At 50.1% G+C, this 12,036-nt stretch overlaps 1 protein-coding gene across 1 annotated transcript in view; it reads left to right on the top strand.

The window, feature by feature from the left end:
• Window positions 1-1,850: 1,850 nt before the first annotated feature.
• Window positions 1,851-12,036, top strand: part of Rab40c (RAB40C, member RAS oncogene family) — a 38,075-nt gene continuing 27,889 nt past the window's right edge. Inside the window, exons 1-2 of the mRNA XM_021637201.2 lie at window positions 1,851-1,953; window positions 2,056-2,240. Of these exons, the coding sequence (XP_021492876.2) occupies window positions 1,865-1,953; window positions 2,056-2,240 (274 nt within the window). The 5' untranslated portion in view covers window positions 1,851-1,864. The remainder of the gene's footprint in view (window positions 1,954-2,055; window positions 2,241-12,036) is intronic.

The following is a 12,036-nucleotide window of genomic DNA, read 5'->3' on the forward strand; positions in this document are numbered from 1 at the left end:
CCATCTGCCTCTGCCTCCCAAGTGCTGGGATTAAAGTCGTGGCTTTTGTTATCTATTTTTAATTATTTATTTTCTGTGTATCAGTGTTTTGCCTGCATGTATATAAGTTTACCATGAGTGCCTAGTGCTGGAGAGGCTAGAAATAGGCATCAGATCTCCTGTCTGGAACTGGAGTCATGATGGCTGTGAGCCAACCTGTTGGTGTTGGGAACTGAACCCAGATCCTTGACTAGAGCAATGAGTGCTTTGAACCACTGAGCCAACTCTCCATCTAAATTCCTCATTTTATCTATTATTTATTCTTGTCTTTCTTTGTAGTTTGTTCTTTTTTTGAAATGTGCAATGGTGTTTTGCCTGCCGATTTGTCTGGAACTAGAGTTACAGAGAGTAGTGATCATGTGAGTGGTGGGATTTGAACTTGGGTAGTCTGAAAGGATAGATAGTGCGCTTAACGGATAAGCCCACTTCCCATTTTATCTATTATCTGACTGTATGTTCAGGAAGTTCGAGTTAAAAACTGTTCCAAGGTATAGTACGTGTGTGCCTGTGTGTGCCCGTGTGTGTGTGTGTGTGTGTGTGTGTGTGTGGCACACAGCCTATGGTATGAGGTCAGAGGACACTTTCAGAACTCTCCCGTTCCGCTGCTTTTTTTACTCCAGGCCATTAGTACTTGAACTGCTGGACAAATTCTTCTGTCTTTACTTCCTTTCTTACTCTAGGAGCGGGGGTGGGACGGGGATTACAGAAGGCCAGCCGCCGGAGGGAGACAGAACTCTGTCAGGCTTACATCGCAAGCGCGTTGGCCCCAACCTATGTTTACTTTTTAATTTCTTGCAAGACACATGACTTGTGAATGCACTCTCCTGAAGAACGCTGTCCATGGCCCTCCAGCCTTGGAGCTGACCCACAGAGTGTGCACATGCGACCGGCTGCCCACTCTGGAGTCCACCGGGCAAGCGATGCTCTGTCGCTGCCTCCAGGATCCCTTTCGGGAAGGTCCCCTGCCAGAGTCAGCTCAGAGGCGGACTTCAGCAGTCCGCCCCGTGCCTGTGTTCTCAGCAGCGTCCCGCCCACTCCGCAACCAGGAGGAAGTCCCGCCTCTTGGAACAGCCCACAAGGGAGAGAGCCTCGCCTCCTCCGCACTAATTGGCTGCCCCCGCCCTGCCCCCAGGGAAGGCGAGCCAAGATTGCACTTCCAAGTCGTTACTTCCCATCTGGGTCTCTCGGGAGAGCAGCCAGCGCGGCTTGATAGATATCCTGGCCCTTCTGGACTCAGCAATGTCGCCTCAAGCATGAGTTACCGCCATCCTGCCGCTAGTCCACGAAGGGGGAGGGGACGGCTTGTGCAATGTTTGACTCTTGATTGGCGCGAATTAGGAAGGGGGTGGGCCTAGAAGGTTAAGGTCGATGTGAGATGGCACAAATGCCTCAGCAGTAGTAGCCAATGGTGATGACGAGGGGGCGGGAGGCCAGGGTGTTGCAAGTCCGTGAACCGGGCTGCGATGGCTCTCAGGCAGTCTGCAGGAAGCAGTAGGGGTTCGGACGGACGTGCAAGGGCGACCAATGATTCCGGAAAATCAGGGGGAAGTGTCCAATGGTCACGGCGAGGAGGCGGGGAAATTCGCCAGCCTCCGTGACACTGTGTACGAAACGGCGGGCACCGGGACTGCAGTGACTGACAAGCGTATAGACCAACAGGGATGAGAAGGCGAGCAGCAGGGGGCCAATAGCAGTGGCGGGTAGGCAGGGCGGAGCGACCGGGGGCTCGGCGGCGCGGTGTGTGCGGGGAGACGTGGGGGCGGGGCGACCGTGACGGCCAGGCCGCCAGGCCAATGGCCCGGGGAGGGCCGGCGAAGGGCGGCCAATGGCGGTGGCGCATCCGGGGGCGGGGCTGCCGGGCTGCGCGGTGCCGTGCGGGAAGCGGCGGGCGGCGGCGGCGGCTAGGAGGCTGAGGTGAAGCTGGAGGCAGCTGGGCGGGCGCGCTGGGGGCGGCGGCCAGCGGGCGGGAGCCTTAGCGTCGAGACCGCACGGCCGCTCACCAGCCTTCGCCCGCAGGTCTGGCGGCGGCGCCGTGGGCTGCGCTGCGGCGGGAGGGAGGATGGGCACCCAGGGCAGCCCAGTGAAGAGCTACGATTACCTGCTCAAGTTCCTGCTGGTGGGCGACAGCGACGTGGGCAAGGGCGAGATCCTGGAGAGCCTTCAGGACGGCGCAGCCGAATCCCCGTACGCCTACAGCAACGGTAGGCCGGCGTTGGCGGTGGGCGCGCGGGGCGGGAGCGGCCTGTCGCGGGCGCAGGCGGCCTCTGCGCGTGTCGCTGCGGTACCCTCCGGCCCTGCCTTGGGGAGCCGTCGGCGAGCGGGCGCGGGCCAGGGTTGCTAGTAACAGGTCTCAGCAGCAGGGCTTTGGAGTCCTTTAGAGCCTGGCCTGGGCCGCGCGGCAGATACCGCACGTTGGGCCGGGTCCTCACCGCACTGCCGCCGGAGGGGTTTGCTCAGGGACACCGCACCCTGTGCGGGGAGAAAATACGTCTGCCGCGATGTGATTCCTGTTAACTTCCGGGTGCATGGCAAAGAATACACAAGGTAGATTGCATCACAGGCCCTTGCCTGAGCTTGTCTCTTAATTTAAGTATTTAAGGTAAAATCGTAGTTAACAGTGGGTGGGAGTGGACCACAGGCTACTGGGGCTGCCAACTCCGGAAGAATTAATGTCCAGTGGGCCTGTCATTCTTACATCACTGGACTCATTTTACCTTCCTGGTCGCCTTCCTGGGCCTCTTTTCTCTGCCTCCTTACTTCATTCTTCGGGGTCTTGTTAGTCCTATCTCACTGCTCTGAGCACTGGCGGTTTGGTAAATAACAGCTGAGTGTGTGGGCAAGCCATCTCCCCACTCTTTGGGTTTAGGACTTGTTAAGGGTGATGACCACCAGAACTTAAGTGGAGGACCCTTCCTTCTGAACAGCACTGCTGGATCTGCTCTGGACCTCCTCCCCAAGCTCCCACTCTCAGCCTCAGCCTACTGCAGACATCTTCACGTGGAGGAAAGGAAGAGCCACGGTTTTACTTTTGGGGGCATGAGAAGGGACCTCTGTACCAGCCAGACCGCCTTGACCGGCATTTGACTGGATGTCGCAGGGTGATATAGCCTTGCTCAGATAGGCTTTGGGATTGCTTTTTCAACAGGGGAGTGTTGAAAGGCTTGGCTTGGTTTCAGAAGGGCTTAGTTAATGCTGTGGAGAGTGGCCCCCTGCCCCCAATCTTACTAGCCCCACCAGCTTCAACTGCATATACACAACCTCTGGCTGGACCCTCTTTCCTCATCTCCTCTTTCAGTTGAATATTGCCATATTTCCTATGGCATGCTAACTGTAGTGGGGACAGTAGCACACACAGAGTAGAGATGTGGGCTTATTGTGGACTGCTTCTCACAGGACGCCACTCACCACTTTTCCACCGCACAAGTATAAGGCCCAGGGCCCACTTGCAGGTCCTTGTGTGGCTCCTGCAGTATGAAGCAGAGAGGGAAGAGTGCTTTAGCTGTAGCAGCATATTCCCTGTGTCGTGTTGACATGCATCCAGCACAAATACCAGGTCTCTGTGGTCAGAGCATCCGGTCACTGACCTAGGGAGCACTCTTCACTGAGTGAAGTTGGTGGACCTGAGAACGCTTGGGCCTCTTCAGAGAAGAGGAATTTGGAAGTGATAAAGCAGCTGGTTCTGGGGAGTGACACAGCGTGTGTTTGCTGTTTGAAAGAGCCGGACTTCTGGTTCTCTTAGAGGATCGGTAGATGTTTCCTTTTCCTCATTATTATTAAAAACCCACCATGTCAGGCTGGGAACATGCCTTTAATCCCTGCACTCGGGAGGCAGAGATAGGCGGATCTCTGAGTTTGGAGGACAGCCAGGGAAACACAGAGAAACCCTGTCTTGAAAACAAACAAAAAAAGAAAGTCCGTTTTCATCCTTGGGTTTTTGTCAAAGTTCAGGGCTTCTCAGATCAGCAGCAGGGTGGTGCCCACCTGGGAAGGGGCCTGCCGTTCCATACTGGCCGTTGATCTCCTTCTTGATCACAGCTGGGTTATTTACTTGTCTTGACGTCTCGTCTAGCTTGTTCCTCAGGTGTGAACATCGCTCTCTCTGACTTCACAAACATGTGAGTCATCAAAATGGCTTTTTTTTTTTCTTTTCTTTTTTTTTTTTAATTAGCGCTGGCACCTGAAACAGTGACTGTGATACTGTGACCACAGGCCTGGCATCTGCAGGAGCCCCAGGTCTGGTGGGTTAGATACTTGCTGTGGTTAGGACCTCTGTGGACTTAGAGACATCGGGGCATTGAAGTGTAGCACTGATGGTTTCCAGCAGCAGTGACAGGCTCTTCTTTGGACGGGAGCAGGACATTCTTCATAGCTTCCACCTGACCATGCACAGCAGAATTAGGCTCCAGAGCAAAGGCATTGTAGATTCTCAGTTATGGGAAAGGACATGAAGGAGAGGGGCAGGTGTTTTGGGAGCAGCTTCTACTCACAAGCATCCAGTGAGTGAATTTGCTCTGGTTCTAACCTGTGGCCCTGAAATTATAGGTCCATGTTGGCCTCAAGTCAGCCAGCTGGGTATGCACCCAGGAAGCATTATTACTACAGCACACAAGACTGTCCTTGTTTGTGATGTGGGCATTGAACGTCCTCAGTTAAGACAATTACATCTTGCCCTAGCTCCTACAAAGATCTCTGAGAGTTAGGTCCTTCTGGAGAACCCATTGTAGTTTATGTGCTCATGGCCTGTAAGATCCCCATCTGTTAATGAGTCCATGGGTGTTACTTCATTTCTCTGTTCCTTTGGGAGTTAGTGTTTATGGAAGGAAGCTGCTGTGTGATGCCATTGTCCTTGTGAGCCCAGGGAGTTGGGAAGGGGCCAGGTTACAGGACAAGCCAACACTGGGCTTCGACATGAATGTTGGAACTTAATGTTTATGGAGATGTGTCTGTGGAATCAGGTGATGCATACGCCCTGAGAGAGTGAGGGTAATGTACTATGTCACAGCATGAGGTCCCTGCTAAGAGTCAGGGCTGTGTGTCACATCAGTGGCCAGAGGCCTGCAGCATTTATGCTAATCTTAGCTCCATGTTTCTTCTCATTTGGGTTGAATTACATTTGTCTAAGTGACAGGTTCAAGGGAAATTTTAAAATGTGTTATTTATTTATTAATGATGAGTGTTCGTGTGTGGCACTCATGTGGAGATCAAAAGACAGGTTTTGGCCAGGCCTAGTGGCACACGCCTTTAATCCCAGCACTTGGGAGGCAGAGGCAGGTGGATCTCTATGAGTTCTAGGCCAGCCAGAGCTACATAGTGAAACCCTGTCTCAAAAACACCAAAACAAACAAACAAATAAATAGCAGGGAGGGGGAGACTGCTTTGGGGAGTTGGTTCTCTCCTACCTTTGTGTGGGATTTGGGGATCAATCAGATCAGGCTTAAGCAGTGGGCACCATATGAGGGTTTTGCCTAAATGTATGTCTGTGCACCATATGCCAGACCTGATGCCAGAAGAGGGCATCTTATGTTCTGGGACTGGAGTATAGACAATTGTGAGCCACCACTTGGGTGCTGGGACTCAAACCTTCAAGAGCAGCAGGTACTCTTAACTGCTGAGCAAACTTTCCAGCCCCCTTCAAGTGGAAATTCAAAACACTCCTGCATTGTGTTTTCCATCAGTGGACCTGCCTTTAATTCATGTATTCCATAAGTCTCATTCGTTGCTTTATCTCCAACAGTCGTATGAGGCTTGCATATTTCTCTCTTTCTTTTTAGAGATGGGGTCTTGCTGTGTACCTCAAGTTGACCTTATACTTGCTATCCTCCTGCCTCAGCCTTTCTAGTGCTAGAATTATATGTCTACCATGCCTGACCTAAATGTGTATTTCTGAGTGATTGAACAGCCTATATACAGCTTCCCTTGGTGCTGGGTCACATGATCACCATGGTTACCCCTCCCAGTCCTTTCTCTTCTCTGTCCAAGGCTGGGCACTTAGGTCTAGATTTTACTGTGTATACTCTGAGGTAATTTATTGGGGGGGGGGGGTTGTGTCTGCCTTTCCTATGTCTGATGCCAGATTTTCTGGCAGGTTGCTGGCTCCAGGAGGAACAGGAATGGTCACTGTGGTAACACTAAGGCCTCCAGTGTGTAGTTTGGGCCAGGCATGCTGCTGAGTGTATCTCTATTCGACATGTGATCCTCACTAGTACCATGAGTCCCATTTTATGGAGGCAGCTCAGAGGAGCACAGACTCCTGTTGTCCTGGGTGGTATGGCCACTGGGCTCCTGGCTGGCTCTTTCCTAGCCTTCATTGAGGGGAAGCTGGGCAGATCTTAAACAGTGGAGCATTGGCATTTGTGGCCTGCCTCTCCTTACCCTAAGTAGGCCTGGGTTGCTAGACACCCACTGCTTCTGCGTACCGTGTTTGATATCCACACTTTGGGAGACCTATCCTAGCTCCTAGTTGGCCCACCTATCATCAGGGAAGCCACATTATACTTATTGTCACTTCTTGACAGGCCATTATAATTTGTCACAGGCCGTGCAAGTGATGACTTGCCTGCTCCATTCCCAGAAAAGCATGTTGTTCTTCACCAGGCCTGAGGACAGCCTAGGTCTTCTCATTGTGCTTGAGAACGCCATTACTGGTGCTGGACATTGGTTCATATTCTGCCCTGGACAGATAGGCCACTCCCTGGGGGTTGGTTTCCTTCTGTTTCTTTGCTATAACCAGGTCCCTTTTTTCATGGTTCATGTTCCTCTACCTCAGCCTCATCATTTCATTCACTTGTTCAGTCATGTGTTTGTGGGTGTCTTATGATGCACCCAGATGTAAGCTAGAACTCAGGGTACAGGGTGGAGCAGATCAGAGAACAGTTTGCTTTTATATAATTTGTTATTTTTGAGACAGGGTCTTATTATCTAGCTCTGGTTGGCCTGTAATTCACCAAGTAGACCAGTCTGGCCTTGAACTTAAAGTGATCTTCCTGCCTCTGCCTCCTAAGTGGTAAGATTGCCACACCTGACCAGACCATTTAATTGTTTTTTGTTGCTGTTTTGGTCCTTAGCATTGTCATAAACAGTACCAAGTGACATAGCGAATGCTCAAGTGGCAAGCACACAGCAGGACCTGTCCACTTTCTCGTAGGATTGTGTGGTCACACTTGGGAATGTTATGTTGCCTATATAATGTCATCTTTTCCATCAGCGTGATTGTTTGTGGCTTGGAGGTTATCTAAATTTAACAGCGTTTCAGGAAGGAAACAGTATCAGGGAGCTGAGAAGTGGGCAGGAAAGACATGAAGGGAAGGAGATGGCCTTGGCAGGTCCTTTTGCCTCCTGTTCTTTTTGAAGATTGTAACTGGAAAGGTATGAAATTGCCTAATTGCCGCAAAGCTGCCCTCACTCAGGTGTGGAGCCTGAAACTAGGACACATGGAACAGAATGCTGTGGAGTTGTACGTTGGCCAGAGCATTGTCATCTGCTATCTAAGAATGCAGGGAACAGGCTTCAGCATTTAGCATGCTGGTTGAGAGAAACCTGAAGAAGACAAGGCAGGGAAGTATAGGTAGCCAGGCCGATTGGCCACCGGCCCGTGAGGCAGGTGTTGGGGACCAGCAGCGAGGTGGTGGTGGGAAGGAGAATAGCACAGAGGAGGGCTGGCTGGGCCAAGGCCTGTGTGTAAGAGACTCTGTTTGTGTTTTTCTAAGATTTATTTATTTTATATATATAAGTGCTCTATCTGCAGGCCAGAAGAGGCCATCAGATACCAATATAGATGGTTGTGAGCTACCACGTGGTTGCTGGGAATTGAACTCAGGACCTCTGGAAGAGCAGGCAGTGCTCCTGACCTCTGAGCCATCTCTCCAGCCCCCAAAGGACTATGTGTAGGCAGAAGGTAGGTGGAGTGGGCCCTTTGTCCTTGTAGCAGTGATGGTAAATGAGTAAGGGAAGCTCAGATTTTTGAATATAAGGAGTAGAGGAGGTGTCCTAGTCAAGAATCCGCTTAGTAATGACAGGTGACTCTCATGTCCATGGCTCTTTTGCTGAAATCAGAATACCAAATGCAGTGTTTATCTGGGGACATTTGTCCTTCAGAAAGTAGGGAGGATAGGAATAGTAGAGAAAGGAGCGCCTGACAGGAAGACAGCGGGGCACACCAGACAAATTGTAGCAGAACACCACCTGCGTCCCAAGGTGCCAGGCATTTAAATATGAGGGTCGCACGCGGCACTGGAGAGATGGCTTTACAGATGAGAACACTTGTTTTTGTAGAGAACCCTGGTTTGGTTTCCAGCACCCACGTGGTGGCTCAGTCGTAGTGCACCTCTAACTCCAGTTAAAGGGATCTGACTTCCTCTCTGACCTCTGAAGACACCAGGTGCACAAGTGATGCACATACATACATGTCAGGCAAAAAGCTCAGACACATAAAAGAAATAAAATTAAAATAAAATAAATACCAGGTGGGAAGTGACATGGGCAAGACGGGAAGTACTGGCCCCTGAGGGCAGTGAGGGAGGAGAGATGGTCTCTGGAAGGGTCTTATAACCAAGGTGCACCACCAGTGCTGTGCCAGGGAGGCTGTGAGCTACAGCAAGGGGTGTGGGTTCCCCAGAGCTGGTCCTGTGTTCCCGGATGATGAAAGAAGCAGGACAGCCCTGGTCGCCCATGGAGGTAGTCAGTCCCGAGGCCAGACTGTAAGAACTTAAGTCATGGTGATACATGGTGACAGGCATTTCTGTGCTGAGAGGGTTATCCATCCCAGCATCTGAAAAAAGCAGAGGATAGAAGAACTGAGTACTGGACAGGCACAGGCAACCTCCTAGTTTGTGAAGCATTTCAAAGAGTTGACAGCCAAATGGCAGAAGCTCTGAGCCAGTGAGTTAATGTCAGTTTTGGAGGAAGAGCTAAGCCAGATGATAACCGTGTGTTTGTGAGCCTAGAGGCCAGACTGCTGCTTCTGCTCAGGTGTGGGGTGGGGTTGCGGGTTGGCTTGGGTCTGGTAGCGGAAGTGGACCTGGTTCCTTACAGCTGTGCATTCTGTTAAGCTTTTAGCTCTGCATGACACCCAAAGGGGGGTGGTTGATGGGGTGAAGCATCAGGATTCAGGATGCTTTAAACCCACGTGAGGTACTGAACAGGGGCATTGACACTTTCCAGGGTTGCCCAGGGTCTCTTCTCTAGGTTCAGAAAACCCCTGCTTACAGAGTGGAGTATGGCCAAGGGAGCTAGGGCACTGCCTAGGCTGCCTGCTCTGCCCTGCCCCATGACACCACTTTGTTCAAGGAGGGTGAGTCAGCAGTCTGGCCTAGGCTGTGAGTCCTTATGTCCTTGAAGCATCTTTCAGGCTGAGGTCTGCCATACAGCACTTGGCAGGGCCCATAAGCCCTGGGAACAGATAGAGTAGGACCCTGCCAAAGGGACAACATTGAATGATGGTCCATCCTGGATTCTCTGAGGTCTCCCCTAGCCACTGAATCCCACCCTATAGGAATTCTATCAGTGAATGGTAGCGGTGTTCCTTCCCCTCCTTGGTGGTAAAGTGATGGCCTTCTGTTGCTGCCTCATCTTCCTTCACTACCATCTTCCTGGTGGTGCTCAATAGAGCTGCATGTGGTGCCTTCTCAGGTGGTTCTGGGCTGTGTCCTGAGTCGTCTGAGCGTCTCCTGCTTTTGGTGCAGTTGATACTTTGAAGTACATGTTGGCCCTGCTTAGTTTGGAACTAGCTGTTTCTCCAGAGAGCCTGGCTCTTCTGTGTAGACAGGCATTATGGCTTTTACAGGGTTTCATGTAGCCCAGGCTAACTTCAAAGCTCCATGTATAGGTAAGAGTGGCCTTGAACTCTTTTTGTTGTTGCTTTTTGAGACAGGGTTTCTCTGTCACAGCCCTGGCTGTCTCGGAACTTGCTTTGTAGATCAAGCTAGCTTCAGATTTACAGAGATCCATCTGCCTCTGCCTCTCAAGTGCTGAGATTAAACCCCTGTGCTACTATGCTTGGCCTTGAATTCTTGGGCTCCACTTAGGATGGTTTCCATACCCCAAGTGCCGGGGTTATGGGCATGTGCGACCACAGTTAGCTTATTATAGTACTTTCTTAGTTGAATTTTATTAAGTAGGAAATACTTACCAAAAAAACTACTGTTCGTAACAGCCAAATGCAGCATGTACAAAGCATAGGAATGGCAAGGTGAAATCTGATTTCCAGGTTAAGAAATTGAACCTTTTGGAAGGACTTTGGTGCCTACATTTATTGCACAGGTAGCTAATCATGAGCAAGTGCGTAACTCTGAGGGTGTTGCCTGTGTGGACAGAAGGGCTGAAACTCCAGTCAGAAGCCTGTAGCATTTCTAGACCTTGAGGCTATGTGGGAAGAGGCCCTCAGGGAACACCCAGCTCAGAGCCTCCATTCCACACTTAGCTCTCTTCACTGGACTCTCTCCCTGTTGTTGGAGTTGAAGCTTCTCCTTTCTTTAAAATTCTCATTGTTTAATAAACATTTGCTTACTGTTCATGTGGAAAACAGAGCACCTTCCACGTGTGTGAAGGGCTGGTTTGGCATTTAGAACTCATGGAACCAGGAAACTGGAGAGATGGCTCAGTGGTTAGGAGTGCACACCCCTACAAGAGGACCCAAGTTCAGTTCCCAGCACCCACATCAGGTATCTCACATCTGCATATTACTCCAGCTCTTGGGCATCCAGTGCTTCTGGCCTTTGTGTGCCAGCACCAACACACATAACAACAAAACCCCAGTTCTCGGCACCGAAAACTGATTATAGCTTTAGAGAAGTGTCTTCGATATATAACCCAGGCTGGCCTTAGATTCTGTATGTAGCCTAGGTTGGCCTTGAAATCACAGTTGATTTTTTATGCCTCAGTGTTCCTGGTGCTGGGGTTACAGGTATGTGTCTCTAGGCCTAGCACAAAACCTGATTCTTTATTTCATATTCATATATTCATGATATATGTACATATTTACTGGGTGTGGTGGCACATGCTTTGTTTTGTAATGTTTTGTTTTTTGTTTTCAAGACTTGATCTCACTATGTAGCTCTGGCTGTCATGGAACTGATTAAGTAGATCAGGCTGGCCTTGAACTCCTTAAGATCCTCCTGCTTCTGCCTCCCGAGTGTTGGGATTAAAGGTTTGTGCTGGTGTTCAATGTCTTTGTAAAAAAAAAATCTTTGTAGCATGCTGTGGTGGCTCACACCTTTAGTCTCTCAGCACTTGGGAGGCAGAGGCAGGTGGATCTCTTAGTTTGAGGCCAGCCTGATCTGCAGAGTGAGTTCCAGGACAGCCAGGGCTACATAGAGAAACCCTGTCTTGAGGGGAAAAACAAACAACAACAACAACAACAAACAAACAAAAAAGAAAGCTGCGCTAGAAAACAGCTCACTTTAGAAGTTGGGGCTGGAGAGATGGCTTAGTGGTTAAGACCATTGGCTGCTCCTCCAAAGGTCCTGAGTTCAATTCCCAGCAACGATGTGGTGGCTCACAACCATCTATAATGAGATCTGGTGCCCTCTTCTGGCGTGCAGACATATATGCAGGCAGAACACTGTATACATCCTAGAAGTTATCCATTCTTCTAATTTGACGTGAAAAAAACTTGAAAGCTTTGTCTAGGCTTTTTATTAAAGGTATCAAATTATCTACACATAGGCAAAAGTAAATCTAGCCAGTAGCAAAACTGTTGAGAACTCTGTTGTCCACTTGCCCCCAGTCCGTGAGGGTAAATCTTAAGGATCAGAGGATATACTCCAAAGACCTGCATGGGGAACCAGGGGTCTCTTGGCTCTTGAGCTACATAGTGCAAACAAAGTAGTTCTCATTTTTATTATTAAAGCAAGCAAGACATGAAGTGACATTTACAGTTAGCTTAAGCAAATATAAGTACAGCGAGAGAATACACCTGGCGCTCTGTCTTATCATCTTTGGTTATGTGAAAAGAGCCAAGAATATTCCTCCCAGGCCTTTGTCTTTCCCGAAAAGATAATG

The sequence above is a fragment of the Meriones unguiculatus genome, chromosome 11, assembly GCF_030254825.1.
Source record: "Meriones unguiculatus strain TT.TT164.6M chromosome 11, Bangor_MerUng_6.1, whole genome shotgun sequence".
NCBI classification, from domain to species: Eukaryota; Metazoa; Chordata; class Mammalia; order Rodentia; family Muridae; genus Meriones; species Meriones unguiculatus.